The sequence below is a fragment of the Salmo salar genome, chromosome ssa10, assembly GCF_905237065.1.
Source record: "Salmo salar chromosome ssa10, Ssal_v3.1, whole genome shotgun sequence".
Taxonomy (NCBI): Eukaryota; Metazoa; Chordata; class Actinopteri; order Salmoniformes; family Salmonidae; genus Salmo; species Salmo salar.
Genome location: NC_059451.1, coordinates 10,515,386 through 10,531,402, shown reverse-complemented (window position 1 = coordinate 10,531,402; position 16,017 = coordinate 10,515,386). Strand labels below are relative to the sequence as shown.

General features: G+C 41.5%; 1 protein-coding gene across 3 annotated transcripts in view; it reads left to right on the top strand.

Moving 5' to 3' along the window:
- LOC106613496 (ubiquitin carboxyl-terminal hydrolase 13) overlaps positions 1–16,017 on the top strand; it is a 58,381-nt gene that overhangs the window by 7,840 nt on the left and 34,524 nt on the right. Inside the window, exons 2-10 of one of the 3 annotated variants that reach the window (XM_014215786.2) lie at positions 1,011–1,136; positions 3,360–3,420; positions 5,766–5,887; positions 8,297–8,439; positions 13,923–14,107; positions 14,310–14,404; positions 14,608–14,813; positions 15,148–15,219; positions 15,600–15,672. In XM_014215786.2, coding sequence (XP_014071261.2) covers positions 1,011–1,136; positions 3,360–3,420; positions 5,766–5,887; positions 8,297–8,439; positions 13,923–14,107; positions 14,310–14,404; positions 14,608–14,813; positions 15,148–15,219; positions 15,600–15,672 — 1,083 coding nt within the window. Of the gene's footprint in view, positions 1–1,010; positions 1,137–3,359; positions 3,421–5,765; positions 5,888–8,296; positions 8,440–13,922; positions 14,108–14,309; positions 14,405–14,607; positions 14,814–15,147; positions 15,220–15,599; positions 15,706–16,017 lie in introns of all 3 variants that reach the window. The other 2 variants (XM_014215785.2, XM_014215784.2) reach the window with 2 other exon arrangements.

Below are 16,017 nucleotides of genomic sequence, written 5' to 3'. Positions count from 1 at the left end.
CATCACGGACAAACTGAAATTGTCCACCCACACAGACATTGAGTTGAAGGCACAACAGTGCCTCTTCAACCTCAGGAGGCTGAAGAAATTTGGCTTGTCACCTAAAACCCTCACAAATTTTACAGATGCGCAATTGAGAGCATCTTGTGGTGCTGTATCACCGCCTGGTATGACAACCACAGGGCTGTCCAGAGGGTGGTGCGGTCTGCACAGCGCATCACCGGGGGGAGGCAAACTACCTGCCCTCCAGGACACCTACAGCAACTGATGTCACAGGAATGCCAAAAATATCATCATGGACAACAATCACCCGAGCCACTGCCTGTTCACCCCGCTACCATCCAGAAGGCGAGGTCAGTACAGGTGCATCAACACTGGGACCGAGAGACAGAAACTATTTTTCAATCTCAAGGCCATCAGACTGTTAAACAGCCATCACTAACACAGTGAGGCTGCTGCCTACATACAGTCTTGAAATCATTGGCCACTCTAACAAATGAATCACTAGTCATTTCATTAATGCCAATTTAATAATATTTACATGTTATATTACTCATCCCATATGTATATACTGTATTTTATACATCTATTGCACCTCGCCAATGCCGCTCGGTCATTGCTCATCCATATTTATATGTACATATTCTTATTTCATCCCTTTTAGATTAGTGTGTATTAGGTAGTTGTTGTGGAACTAGAAGCACAAGCATTTCGCTACACTCGCAATAACATATGCTAACAATGTGTTTGTAACCAATAAAATGTTGATTTGATTAAGTGTAAAATAATATAATAAAAAAAAAAAATTGAGCATACAGTGCATCCGGATAGTATTCAGACCCCTTGACTTTTTCCAGATTTTTGTTACTTTGAGCCAACAGTTGTCAGCCACACTCTAGTGGCTGACAACACTAGACTGCGTGTGTTTTGCATGTTATTCACCGTGTGTGTGTGTGTGTGTGTGTGTGTGTGTGTGTGTTTTATTCACCACATGATGTTTTTGTCCACAGGAGTCTGAGGGAGGCTTGTATGTGTGTATGAACACATTCCTGGGCTTTGGCAGAGAACATGTGGAGAGACATTACCGTAAAACCGGACAGAGCGTTTACATGCATCTCAAACGTCATGTCAAAGAGGTAAGGGGTCATACCATGTGCTTAATTCTATATTGGTCTACACTTACAGTGCAAACAGTACGTACTGCACCTTTGTGTTCAGTTTTGGCAAAAACCATTGAATGAAAATATCTATTGAACTGATAAGAGGCTGGCTTGTAAGCTTTCTAGAGGATTTTAAAGAGACATTTACAAAAATGGCATCTTCATCTCCAGCACCACCCTAACATCAACGTATGTGAAAACAGCACGTTTCTATGTTTTCGAGTCAAAAAGATAGAGGAAGAAAAGTGTGTTCCAATGACATCATCCTTAAACACTTTTGACATTATCTGGTACTTTACTAACCGTTGCCTACTTATAATTGGTTAAAATCTGACATCATCTACAAAACATATAAACCTTCACATATGTTGACGTTGTGGTGACCCTGGAGATTATGAAGTTGGCATTTTGTTTTAAACAAATATTTTTTTGGGTCCTATGTACTTATTCATTTGGAAGTCCCCTATCTTCAGATTTGTTAGGTTCAACCAATACAGTGGTCTGCTTCGTGCGTGCCTTGTGTTGTGTTGTATTCTGACATGAAGAACTGCAGAGATGGGCACACTGTAACCTCACCATTTCTGGTGTGATTTCAGATTAGTCAGTGATGGATCATTGTATGTAAGCCTCTGCGTGCAAGTGTGTGCCATCCCTCTTCCTTATTTTGGCCCGTTTGGTAATGTTCTTTCCCTCCATTGATTTTCATTGAGACTGTCACTGATAATCCTCGTCAATTTAAACTGCCTCCTGAGAAATGCTTTCAGTGAATAATCTTTGAGTCATCTGCACTTTGCATAGGCCTATGTAGTAGTAATAAGTTAGAATTGTGTAGTTGGCGTGGGAGAAGGAAGCCTCAAGCCTGCACTCTACAATCCGTTATTGTTGTTATGCTACAAACATTTGGATCTACATCAGATCCTGATACAACCTTCAAAATAAAAAAAATACGCAATGCTTATTTTATTGCTAGCAACCCGCTCAAGGCCGTCAGGTTAAACGGCCATCACTAACATTGAGTGGCTGCTGCCAACATACTGACTCAAATCTCTAGCCACTTTAATAATACAAAATTGGATGTAATAAACGTGTCACTTTAAACAATGCCACTTTATATAATGTTTACATACCCTACATTACTCATCTCATATGTATATACTGTACTCTATACCATCTGCTGCATCTTGCCTAAGCCTATGCCTTACGGCCATCGCTCATCCATATATTTATATGTGCATATTCTTATTCATTCCTTTACACTTGTGTGTGTGTATAAGGTAGTTGTTGTGAAATTGTTAGATTACTTGTTAGATATTACTGCACGGTGAGAACTAGAAGCACAAGCATTTTGCTACACTCACATTAACATCTGCTAACCATGTGTAAGTAACCAATAAGAGTTTATATATTACAATCACTTAAATGATCACTTAATATCACTCACTTTTCTGTTTTCCTGACAAATGGATATAGCCATGTAGTTCTTTCCTCCATCTTACAGCAACAGATCAACGAGGTCAGAATGCTGGTCTCTATTTAGAATCGATCGCAGTAGGAGAAATTGGAGGTTCAGTTGTAAACGACAACCTTAGCTGTTACCGTTTCCTCTTGGTTCTAATTGACCCCAGATAAGCCCCCCTGCAAGTGATTCTATTTCCATGCCTGGATCTGTCCAGAAACAGCTGGCCGCATTGCGCCTTCTCCTGGGTCTGCTGTTTTCCCGTGTGGCCAGTTGGTCCCAGAGTGCGTCTGCATTCTTCCTGTCTGTTCGACGCGGCCGCCTCCCTGCCCTATTGCGCAATCGATGGGCATCCACCTGAACCCGATTTGGATCAGAAGGACCCGGTCAGATCACAATGAATGGGCTTGTAGCCTTAGCTAGCGACTTGAAATGTTGACACTCTACTGACTCTACTCTATTGATTGTAAAAAGCCCTTGGTTTCATATTGATTGATTTATCCATGTGTGGATTTCTATGGCTGATACTGTTATAATTGACAGTTTCTCAGCCAACACTAGACTGTTGTATTAGTGTTGATAAACCAACATTACATTTACCAAAACAGTTTTGGTATTCTTATTTGTCGTTAATAATTTTTGGGGAAAATGACGGGGATGTTTCATGGCTTGCTTTGAGATATTAAGACATATAACTTGATCCATGAATATCATTTCTACCTGTTGACTTGTGTTTCCCACAGAAAGCTACAGGTGCCGCAGGGGGTGCCATCCCCAGAAGAAGAAACGGAAAAGTGTTCCTAGGTAAGCCTGATACTTGTACTGTCCTAAAATGGACTCGTCTATCATCATGGGGAGTTCCCCTTAAACTCAATCTCCTGATGGCTTATTTACAGTACAGTCACCTTTCTCTCTCAGTAGTCTGTTTGTACCCAGGATTCCTGAAGAGTAGGACAAGACTCTACATTTCCCCTTTCTAATCGCAACCTGGTGGCGTTTCAAATATCAGTGTAGTTAATTGAAAACGAGTTTGAAATGGAATACTCTTAAATCTAATAATAATAATAATAATAATGTTTTAATAATCACATCCTTCTCAAGAAAATCTTGATCTGCTCCAAGTATTGTAGTCGTTTTTGCGCACTGGCTGGGTGCAACTGTTAGGGGAAATTGTATGTTATCGTATCATGCTGTTAATGTTTTTATTTAGTTATATGGCAGTAGCCCTACACTGGTCCCACACTATTTTGCCTAAATGGACATCTTCCCATGTCCAAAGTCGAGGCCCCCAGTCCTTTACTGCAGTGCAACTCTAAATTTAGCTCATTTATTTGTATATGCAGTTAGTAACCGTGCTAAATCCAAAGTGCCACATGCCCGACCTGGCCTACTCCCCTCCTGCAGGGGGGTTAGTTTACCGTGGGCTGCCCCTGCCTGTCGCTCAGCCGTCCTCAGCTGCTGCACCCTGTCAACCCCACCAGCTGACACACTTATGCCACTGGCCACAATGACGTGGGCAAGGGAGGGCCAGGTGGTGCTGGCTCCTCCCGCCCTAGCTGACTGTCGTTTAAACATCAATGCTTGCTAGTTACCTCCCCTGTTGAACCGCCCCACCAACATTCCCTTATCTCCCACTATCTACTAAAGCCGGATAACCAGCCGCTTTACGCCTTGCCTCTGTAGCTTACGTACGCTGAAGCGCTAGGCTCCAAGCGTCACGCTCCCATTATTGGACATGCTCGATTGTCGTCTTTCACTCTGCAGGCCTGACCCCATTTTGGAGCCTCGTGGACCCAGAGGTCCCTCTAGCCTGACGTGAACTGCATTCTCCCTCCCACTCTCCTCTCGGCTTTGACTCCCATTGGAATCCAAGCTGAAACAAAATTGTGCTTTGGCATTTCCATAAAAGTCTGATGATCTAATCAGTCAACCAGCAGCCCACCCAGCCAGGACATCATCTTGTTACCAGAGGACTGGGGTTGAAAGGTAGACTAGGGTCTATGTATGCAGTAACCTTAATCTGACTACTTACATGACTGAACAATTCATCCATTATTTTACAGTTTCGGAAGTCATAGGAACAGTGGGAGATAATAATTAATTTGACTCTAAAGGTTCTGTCTGAGATGTCCCAAATACTGTACATGTAAGGTTTTGATTGGCCAGTTATGCGCTGATGAGTGTTCTCGGATAAAAGTAGATTTATACCGGATGAAAGTAGATTTAATTAAATGATGGGCCTAATAATGGAGATGTCATTTAACTGTAAAAATGTATTACCTTTTTGTGGGATGGCCACAACCAGGCATGTCTCCATCTGATTGTCAAATAAATCACTTCAAAAATAAGGTTCTGTGCAACACGTTTGTCCACTCCAAAATAATAACAGATTCTAAAACGGTGCACTTTGTACCCGCCATTTGATGAATGGAAAGAGAGGTCTATTAAAACACCAAAACGTGTAAGGACATTCAGCGATTTGTATTCTACATTGATTGATCTGTCCGTGGGCGTCTCGGTCCCGGCCAGTCATCTCTGCCTTGGCAAATGTTTTGTGTTCACGTCAAACAGCACCACATTTTGGAGAGTATACCACAATGATGGTATAATAGCCTGCAGATGTCTTGCCATATTTGTTTTAAATATTATGATAGGCTCACATTTTACCGGTACGGCGTACCGGCTTACTTTCACCCCTGAGTATTCTATGAAATTCTTGACAATCTATTCTGACATTTTTAAACGAGGACTTTGCATCATACTATTCTCAGTTGAACTCTAACAGCTCTGCAGCTGTGACATCTAACCCTAAACCCTAGTCTGGGTTAGCATCACTTACTAGATGTATATTTTATTAAGCCAGCTAACGTGGAAGATCAAATGTTCAAGAAATGCAAGTACACACCCCGTTTTTATATCGGATAACCCACATGTCAGTTACCCTCTAACAAATTACATGAGATCAGAAATGGATTAATCACCTGAAATGCCTACCATATTCTATGATTTTTATTTGATCCTATCATGTCACTTTTATCCCATCTAGCCAAGACACATGCTTCGTGAAAGGCGCAGGCTAATCAATGGTATAAATCATCACTCACTGTTTTATGGTAACTGAATGTCAATGTCTGCTTCCTTTCTTGAAGATTTAGAACTAAACGGTGATTTTAACGGAGATGAGTATGAGTGTGAAGACGAGGCCAAGCTCGTCATATTTCCAGACCACTTCGAGATCCCCTTACCAAATATTGAGGAGTTGCCTGCACTGGTCAGTGAGTGTGTGCCCGTGCCCTCTGTGTGCCATGCATTCTGAAGGGAAACGGCGGTTCGCGCACCGTCCTTTGCCTTGAATATCATGTTTTCCGATGCCATAGGTATCCTGTGATTTTCTTTTCTTTGCATGCTGTGTTATTTTGTTCACCACAGGGTCTTATGGTTGTGAAAGCCATTGTGTGCATGTACTGGTTATGACACCTACATAAGAGTGTCAACTCACATTTAATCAAATACATTTTTCCCCTGCCAAGAAGTTTCCTTTCGTTTTGAAAGTTTTTTTTCTTAAATCCTTTGTTGTAATCAATTCTTTAGTCATGTTTTTTTTCTTCTTCATTTTAATAACCTTATGACCCTGTCATGAAGCATTATGACCATCCTGTGTCACTTTACTTGAACTAAGAAAATAAACTTTATGACGCTGTCGAAGCATTATGACCATCATAAGCCTATTACGCACATTCCCTTATATCAGTCATCAGTCAAAAAGAGGGTGTCTTGTCCTGCTCCTGCATTCACCCCAGTCATCAACAACAGAGCATTGGGGTAGGCGCTCATATCTGACATCAATGTGTGCGCAATTACAATGATAATTTAATATGGTCATTAATAAAAAATAAAAAAAGTATATGACAAAAATGTACTGTTGACACAGGCAATGGTCTAATATAATGTTTTGAGTTTTGTGGGTTTTTACACTCATGTGGGTGTCATAACCTGCCATAAAATATGTCACAATAGGTCAAAATGTGTCAGTGTTATGACCATATTATAACTGGTTATGGCAAGTTATATCAGTTGCTATGGCATATTATGACATGGTATAACGCTGGGTGTCAAGTAAAGTGTTACCGATAAGTCAAATCAAAGGTTGCGTACACAGATTTGCAGATGTTATCACAAGTGCAGCGAAATGCTTGTTTCTAGCTCCAACAAAATAAACAATACTCACATAATCCAAATATAATACATGTCAGAGACCGTAATATAAATGTATATTAATTTACGCTGAGTATACCAAACATTAGGAATACCTTCCTAATATTGTTGCACCCCCCCGTTTTTCCCTCAGAACTGCCTCAATTTGTCGAGGCATGGAATCTACAAGGTGTCGAAAGCGTTCCACGGGGATGCTGGCCCATGTTGACATTGCTTCCCACAGTTGTCTAGTTGGCTGGATGTCCTTTGGGTGGTGGACTATTCTTGATACATACGGGACACTGTTGAGCGTGGAAAAACCCAGCAGCGTTGCAGTTCTTGACACAAACCGGTGTGCCTGGCACCTACTACTATACCATGTTCAAAGGCACTTCAATCTTCTGTCTTGCCCATTCACCCTCTGAAAACCTCACTTACACAATCCATGTCGCTTGCAATTGTTTCAAGGCTTCTTTAACCAGTCTCCTCCCTTTCATCTACACTGATTTTGAAGTGGATTTAACAAGTGACATCGGTAAGGGATCATAGCTTTCACCTGGTCAGTCTGTCATGTTTTGTAAACTCAGTGTGTATATACAGTAATAGTGTTTAAAGACAGTATATGAATAGAAAAGGTGTGTACAGCAGTAGTTATTACAGTGGTACAATTGCAGAAGTGATTCCAGTGGTGCGAAGCAGGGTTGGGGTCAATTCCAGTCAGTTCAGGAGGTACACTGAAATTCCAATTTTCTTCAATGCTTTTCAATTTGGATCATTTTGAATTTGGTTTACTTGACTGAATTAACTGGAAAATAAATTGACCCCAAACCTGGTATGTATATGATTTAACCTGGTTGTGTTAATCATGTATATAGTATAATGGGCAGGACTTCCTAACAGTAGCTTAGATAGTAGTATTGGTACTGTAATAACAATTTAGTCTGTCCAATTTCTATCGACATTATAGTTTGAAATTAGATGTAATAACTTCAATGAATAATGTAATAACATGATTAATACATTTTTTTACACACCTGATAATGTAATAGCCACCGGAAAATGTAATAAGTTATTACTATATCTGGGAGAAAAACTATTACATTATCAATCAACTGTTTTAATAAGTTTTCTGGAGATTTACTACGTTATCCATTTGTTACATTATATAAAAAAACATGTATTACATGATTTAAAAGTAACATTTATTTGGCGTTGTTACGTTATCCCCTGTTACAGGCTTACTCCCCTACCAGTAACAGTGAAAGACAAATCAGCGAGACATTACCATGATACTCTATATTATTAACAAAGTTTCAGGAACATATCCTGTGTCTTATCCTCACTGATCTAACTGGGATCAGGTTATATATTCTCCTGTATGTACCACAGTCCTAGACCTGTGACTAGTCCTAGTCTTATTATGTCAGTGATTCACATCTCCCCAGTCAGTAGATCTAATGCCTCCTGTGTGTCCCGTGACTCCCAGGTGACAATAGCCTGCGATGCCGTGCTCAACGCTGCGTCAGCCTACAAAAAACAGGAGCCCGACTCCTGGGACGATGAGATCCAGGTTTCCAAACATGCCAGGAGTCTCCGGCAGCAGGACAACGGCGTGAAGATCCCACCCAGGTAACGAATTGCCTACTGATTGGGCTGACAGCTTTTATCCAATAATGTAGAAAGGAGGTCGAGAGAGAGAGGTCGAGAGAGAGAGGTCGAGAGAGAGAGGTCGAGAGAGAGAGGTCGAGAGAGAGGTCGCCCCATCCGATGATACCCCCGGACAGAGGCAAACAGGCAGGATATAACCCCACCCACTTTGCCAAAGCACAGCCCCCACACCACTAGAGGGATATCTTCAACCACCAACTTACCATCCTGTGACAAGGCCGAGTATAGCCCACAAAGATCTCCGCCACGGCACAACCCAAGGGGGGCGCCAACCCAGACAGGAAGACCACGTCAGTGACTCAAGTGACGCACCCCTCCTAGGGACGGCATGGAAGAGCGCCAGTGACTCAGCCCCCGGAATAGGGTTAGAGGCAGAGAATCCCAGTGGAGAGAGGGGAACTGGCCAGGCAGAGACAGCAAGGGCGGTTCGTTGCTCCAGAGCCTTTCCGTTCACCTTCACACCCCTGGGCCAGACTACACTCAATCATAGGACCCACTGAAGAGATGAGTCTTCAGTAAAGACTTAAAGGTTGAGACCGAGTCTGTGTCTCTCACATGGGTAGGCAGACCATTCCATAAAAACGGAGCTCTGTAGGAGAAAGCCCTGCCTCCAGCTGTTTGCTTAGAAATTCTAGGGACAATTAGGAGGCCTGCGTCTTGTGACCGTAGCGTACGTGTAGGTATGTACGGCAGGACCAAATCGGAAAGATAGGTAGGAGCAAGCCCATGTAATGCTTTGTAGGTTAGCAGTAAAACCTTGAAATCAGCCCTTGCCTTAACAGGGAGCCAGTTTAGGGAGACTACCACTGGAGTAATATGATACATTTTTTTTGGTTCTAGTCAGGATTCTAGCAGACGTATTTAGCACTAACTGAAGTTTATTTAGTGCTTTATCCGGGTAGCCGGAAAGTAGAGCATTGCTGTAGTCCAACCTGGAAGTAACAAAAGCATGGATTAATTATTCTGCATAATTTTTGGACAGAAAGTTTCAGATTTTTGCAATGTTACGTAGATGGAAAAAAGCTGTCCTTGAAACAGTCTTGATATGTTTGTCAAAAGAGAGATCAGGGTCCAGAGTAACGCCGAGGTCCTTCAGTTTTATTTGAGACGACTGTACAACCATCAAGATTAATTGTCAGATTCAACAGAAGATATCTTTGTTTCTTGGGACCTAGAACAAGCATCTCTGTTTTGTCCGAGTTTAAAAGTAGAAAGTTTGCAGCCATCCACTTCCTTATGTCTGACACACAGGCTTCCTGCGAGGGTAATTTTGGGGCTTCACCATGTTTCATTGAAATGTACAGCGGTGTGTCATCCGCATAGCAGTGAAATTTAACATTATGTTTTCGAATGACATCCCCAAGAGGTAAAATATATAGTGAAAACAATAGTGGTCTTAAAACGGAATCTTGAGGAACACTAAAATGTACAGTTGATTTGTCAGAGAACAAACCATTTACAGAGACAAACTGATATCTTTCCGACAGATAAGATCTAAACCAGGCCAGAACTTGTCCGTGTAGACCAATTTGGGTTTCCAATCTCTCCAAAAGAATGTGGTGATCGACGGTATCAAAAGCAGCGCTAAGGTCTAGGAGCACGAGGACAGATGCAGAGCCTCGGTCTGACGCCATTTAAAAGGTAATTTACCACCTTCACAAGTGCAGTCTCAGTGCTATGATGGGGTCTAAAACCAGACTGAAGTGTTTCGTATACATTGTTTGTCTTCAGGAAGGCAGTGAGTTGCTGCGCAACAGCTTTTTCAAAAAACGTTGAGAGGAATGGAAGATTCGATATAGGCCGATTAAAAAATAAATAAAAAAAAGAAATTCCTTTTTTTGAACAAAAATAATTTAAAAAATAAATACTATTAAAAAATATATTTATATAATTTCTGTGTCAAGGTTTGGCTTTTTCAAGAGAGGCTTTATTACTGCCACTTTTAGTGAGTTTGGTACACATCCGGTGGATAGAGAGCTGTTTATTATGTTCAACATAGGAGGGCCAAGCACAGGAAGCAGCTCTTTCAGTAGTTTAGTTGGAATAGGGTCCAGTATGCAGCTTGAAGGTTTAGAGGCCATGATTATTTTCATCATTGTGTCAAGAGATATAGGACTAAAACACTTTAGTGTCTCCCTAGGTCCTGGCAGAGTTGTGCAGACTCAGGACAACGGAGCTTTGGAGGAATACGCAGATTTAAAGAGGAGTCCGTAATTTGCTTTCTAATGATCATGATCTTTTCCTCAAAGAAGTTCAGGAATTTATTACTGCTGAAGTGAAAGCCATCCTCTCTTGGGGAATGCTGCTTTTTAGTTAGCTTTGCGACAGTATCAAAAATAAATTTTGGATTGTTCTTATTTTCCTAATTAAGTTGGAAAAATAGGATGATCGAGCAGCAATGAGGGCTCTTCGATACTGCACGTTACTGTCTTTCCAAGCTAGTCGGAAGACTTCCAGTTTGGTATGGCGCCATTTTCGTTCCAATTTTCTGGAAGCTTGCTTCAGAGCTTGTGTATTTTCTGTATACCAGGGAGCTAGTTTCTTATGACAAATGTTTTTAGGGGTGCAACTGCATCCCTAAATTTTGTCATGTGGCAGAGAGATGTTTGGTTGCAGCTTTAAAGCTAATATCCTGCAATACTACACATTTTGCCATGAGGCACTGGCCCAGTGCAGTCAAAAACGTGGTTTTCTGTGTTTTATATACATGGAGTATACAAAAGATTATGAACAACTGCTCTTTCCATGACTAGGTGAATCCAGGTGAACGCTATGATCCCTTAGTGATGTCACTTGTTAAATCCATTTCAATAAGTTTATGAGAAGAGGAGGAGGTTAAATAAGGATTTTTAAGCCTTGAGATAATTGAGACATGGATTGTCTGTGTGCCATTCCGAGAGTGAATTGGCAAGACAAAAAAATCTAAGTGCCTTTGAATGGGGTATGGTAGTAGCTGCCAGGCACACGGGTTTGAGTGTGTCAAGCACTGCAACGCTGCTGGATTGTTCACGCTTAATAGTTTCCCCTGTGTATCAAGAAGGGTCCACCACCCAAAGGACATCTCGCCTACTTGACACAACTGTGGGAAGCACTGGAGTCAACATGGGCCAACAGTATCCCTGTGAAACACTTTCGACGCCTTGTAGAGTCCATGCCCCGACGAATTGAGGTGCAAAAGCGAGGGGTGCAACTCAATATTGGGAAGGTGTTCCTAATGTTTGGTATAGTGTGGAAATGTATACCAAGTGAGGTTGGAATAATATTGTGAAAATGATAATGCCCTTACAGCGGAAGAGCTGTTTGAAAAGACTGGCTGAAATTTCAGCCTGTTTTGGTGACATCACCAGGCGGTAAGAGTTCCAAACCTCTGCCAATAACAGCTTGTTTTCAGTTTTCCCGTCCCCACTCAGTCCACTCTCAGACACTCCTACCAAAATTATTTATTGAGGAATTGCTCTTTTTAAGAAGCAATTTTTGTTTATTTTAGAACATTTTATAAAAAATATTCACAGAAAGGTACTGAGTTGTTACCCAGAAATGATTTTATATTTATACTGAACACAAATATAACTGGAACATACAACAATTTCAACAAATTTACTGAGTTACAGTTCATTTAAGGAAATCAGTCAATTGAAATAAATGAATTATTGATGCTAATCTATGGATTACACATGACTAGGCAGGGGTAGGCCTGGGAGGGCATAGGCCCACCCACTTAGGAGCCAGGCCCACCAACTCAAAATGAGCTTTTCCCCACAAAAGGGCTTTATTACAGACAGGTATACTCCTCAGTTTCATCAGCTGTACGGGTGGCTGGTCTCAGACGATCCCACAGGGGAAGCAGCTGGATGTGGACGTCCTGCGTGGTTACACATGGTCTGCGGTTGTGAGGCCGGTTGGACGTACTGCCAAATTCTCTAAAACGACGTTGGAGGAGGCTTATGGTAGAGAATTAAACATTAAATTATTTGGCAGCAGATCTGGTGGACATTCCTGCAGTCAGCATACCAATTGCACGCTCCTTCAAAACTTCAGACATCTGTGGCACTGCACATTTTTTGTGGCCTTTTATTCTCCCCAGCACAAGGTGCACCTGTGTAATGATCATGCGGTTTAATCAGCTTCTTGATATGCTGCACCTTTTCAGGTGGATGAATTATCTTGACAAAGTATAAATGCTCACTAACAGGGATGTAAACAAATTTGTGCACCAAATTTGAGAGAAATAAGCTTTTTGTGGCAATGGAAAATTTATGGGATCTTTTATTTCAGCTCATGAAACATGGGACCAACACTTTAAATTTTGCGGTTATATTTTTGTTAAGTAAAGATAAAAAATGGCTGCGTTGGACCTTTTTAACAACTTGAATTACAGTGCATTTATGTAAAAAAATTTTTATTGGGGTGGGGAACACAGGAGGTATTGAGTTGAAAAATATATAATTTATGGAGTACTGTGGATACCAATATCCCTGTGAGCCTCCCAGGCCCATGTTACCCAGGGTTAATGTAAATTGTAAATTAATATTACATTGTATTGCACCCGCTTAACTTATTCCACGGATCCCAAAATGTGTTTAATATGCATTAAAACAATTACATGTAATTTTTTTATATATTTTTTTATATATATTTTCAGGTCTGGCCGCGGAACCCCTGCAGTACCTCCGCGGAGCCCACTTTGAGAACAATTGACTTAATTTACTTGCACGTCCCTCCACTTTACTTGTGGGATTCTGCCCCCATATATCTCTCCTGGTTGAATATTCCCAAGGTCAGATCACATAGGCCTACATACGCAGAAAGCATATGCTCTCTTTCAGATGTATTATACTGGCATGGTTGTCATAGGTAGACTTCTCAGCAACTGGTCAATCAATTTCCTGTGCTAAGGATGGGAATTATGAACGGTAGCGAATTTAGATTGGTCCGAATGTGGCTGGGTCACTCTGTAGATGAGACAGAAGGTTACCACACTAAATATAACCCCAAGCAGACACCCATGTGCAGCTGCATCAACTCTGTCACTCTTTGAGGTGCACAAAACATGATGGGACACACCAGAGCACTTGGATTAACTTGGCCGACCCATTTCTCAGCAACTCTCCAATCAACAGGTGTTTTCTTAGCTGTCTGAAGCCAAGTTACTATGTAACGTTACAGTGCCTTTTGCCTGACATGGAAGTTACTCCTATTATTTAAGCATTAAGAAGCACTAGTGTCCAGAAGTGCTTTATAATGAGAAACGTTAAAAACACACAAGACTGTCCTAGCCTTTTTATTGAACATAATTCAGGTCAACAAATGAACCCCAATGAGAGAGAATGCTTTTCGGACATTCTTGCCATTTTGTCCTGCAAGGAAAAACGACACTGAAAGAAATGTATAAGAGCAACATGTGATATGACTCAATGTTTCCCCCCTGTCCCCTCTCTTCTCAGTGGATGGAAATGTCAGAAGTGTGAGATGAAAGAGAACCTGTGGTTGAACCTGTCAGACGGAGCGGTGCTTTGTGGGAAGTGGTTCTTTGATGGTGCCGGAGGAAACGGCCACGCCTTGGACCACTTCAAAGACACTAACTTTCCCTTGGCAGTCAAGCTGGACAACCTCACCCCAGACATAGCAGGTCAGTGACACATATTGGTGAGAAAAGAAAACTTGGCCCGATTTCAGTGTTTTTAATTCTTCCATTAGTATAAAGCAGACTGCCCCTACTAAAGTGTCCCTTGTGTTGTGTATAAACTGACCATAAACCTACGTCAATTTGTTGTTTGTGAAGTTATGAGTAGCAATTAACTTGTAACTAGGTTTAACTGTTTCTCTCTCAGATATTTATTCGTTTGATGAAGAAGAAGCCGTCCTGGACCCGCAAATATCCGAACACTTGCAACACTTTGGAATAGACATTATACAGATTCAGCGGGTACGTCTTGCCGTCATTGTAGGAATACAATTTGTGATTTTCAACAACTACTGTCTGTCAATGTCACCAAAAGTAACCTATTTCAAACAGCCATTTCCATTTCACATAGAATGTGGACCTAGAATAATATCAATCATCTCTGGGTATGGCTGGACCCCCATTTTGAATGGGGACTCCCTCCTTTTATTCCATTGATTGAATAGAATGGAACAGATAACGACCACCACAACACAGACAACACAAACAACGTGCGGCCGCGAGTCAGCGAGTGGGAGCTGATCCAGGAGTCGGGCATGAAGCTGAAGGCAGTGTACGGCTCGGGTTTCACGGGCATCAAGAACCTGGGCAACAGCTGCTACCTGGGCACCATCATGCAGGTCCTCTTCAGCATCCCTGAGTTCCAGAGGGCGTAAGTATCACCAGCAGCTGGGATGGTGTGGGAGAGGGATAGAGGGAGATCGAGAGCGAGGCCTCCAGAATGGACTGGAATAAAATAGTAAATCAGGACGTTGGGTGTGGGGTTCTAGGGGGGTCGTCATGTTTCGCCCTCATACAACAACACCGATAAAGATGACTATGAAAGAAAAGTGACTTTACCTAAAGGTCTTATTACATGTTTTGTACACATCTATTGGATAATAGTTGCACAACAATACCTACAGTACTGTAAGTGGCAGGTTTATACGAGTGGATGAATGTAGTGTTCAATCTCATATTGTATGATGTCTGTTTTTAAACTCTAGGTATGTTGGAAATCTACAGAGGATATATGACTACTCACCTCTTGACCCCAGCACGGACTTCAGCACACAAATGTAAGTCAATACACAGTTAAATAATGTAGTTATCATGTTTATGACCCTCACCATGTTGATTTGATTTTGCTCGTCACATAAATCAGCAAGTTGTTTACCACTGGTGTTGCCCAATCTCTTTTGTTCTTAGTAGCTGTTAGTGGTTTGAGTAGCTGTTACAATGCAAGCATGTGTAATGGGTCATATGTGTTTGCCCGTTTGGTCAATAATTTAATTTATTTCCTTTTTTTGTTTGTATGTTGATGGTGGAGATGGTGTTAGCAAAGAGCTTTTCTTAGTCAAGTTTGAGCAGCTACTGTATTACAATGCTAGCTTGTGTAATAGGACAGGACATATTGGTTTGTCACTAATCCATTGGTTTGTTTTTGTTTATCCACCAGGGCTAAACTTGGCCACGGACTCCTCTCAGGCCTGTACTCCAAACCACCAATGAAATCCGAGCTCATTGAACAGGTGATGAAAGAAGAATACAAGGTATTAGACTGGGTACGTCCAGCTCGATATCTGGTTATAATGTGAGCATGCAAAATTACAGACTGACAAATGCCAATTTGTAGAATGTATTTGTTTTGTGGTTTCCAGATAAGTAGGCGAAAGAGCTGTGGTTAACTGTGTACTGTACTTTTCCTCTCCAGTCATTATTCAGCCGCTAGTTTTTTAAACTTCTAGTAATGTAAGTGTAATATAATGAGGAGTCTGCATTCAGGTCAAAACAGAATGTTATTGGTTTCCGAGCGTCCTCATTACATGAACAAGCTAAAATAAGTCTATGCTGGTAGTGTGAACAATGCAAAAGCA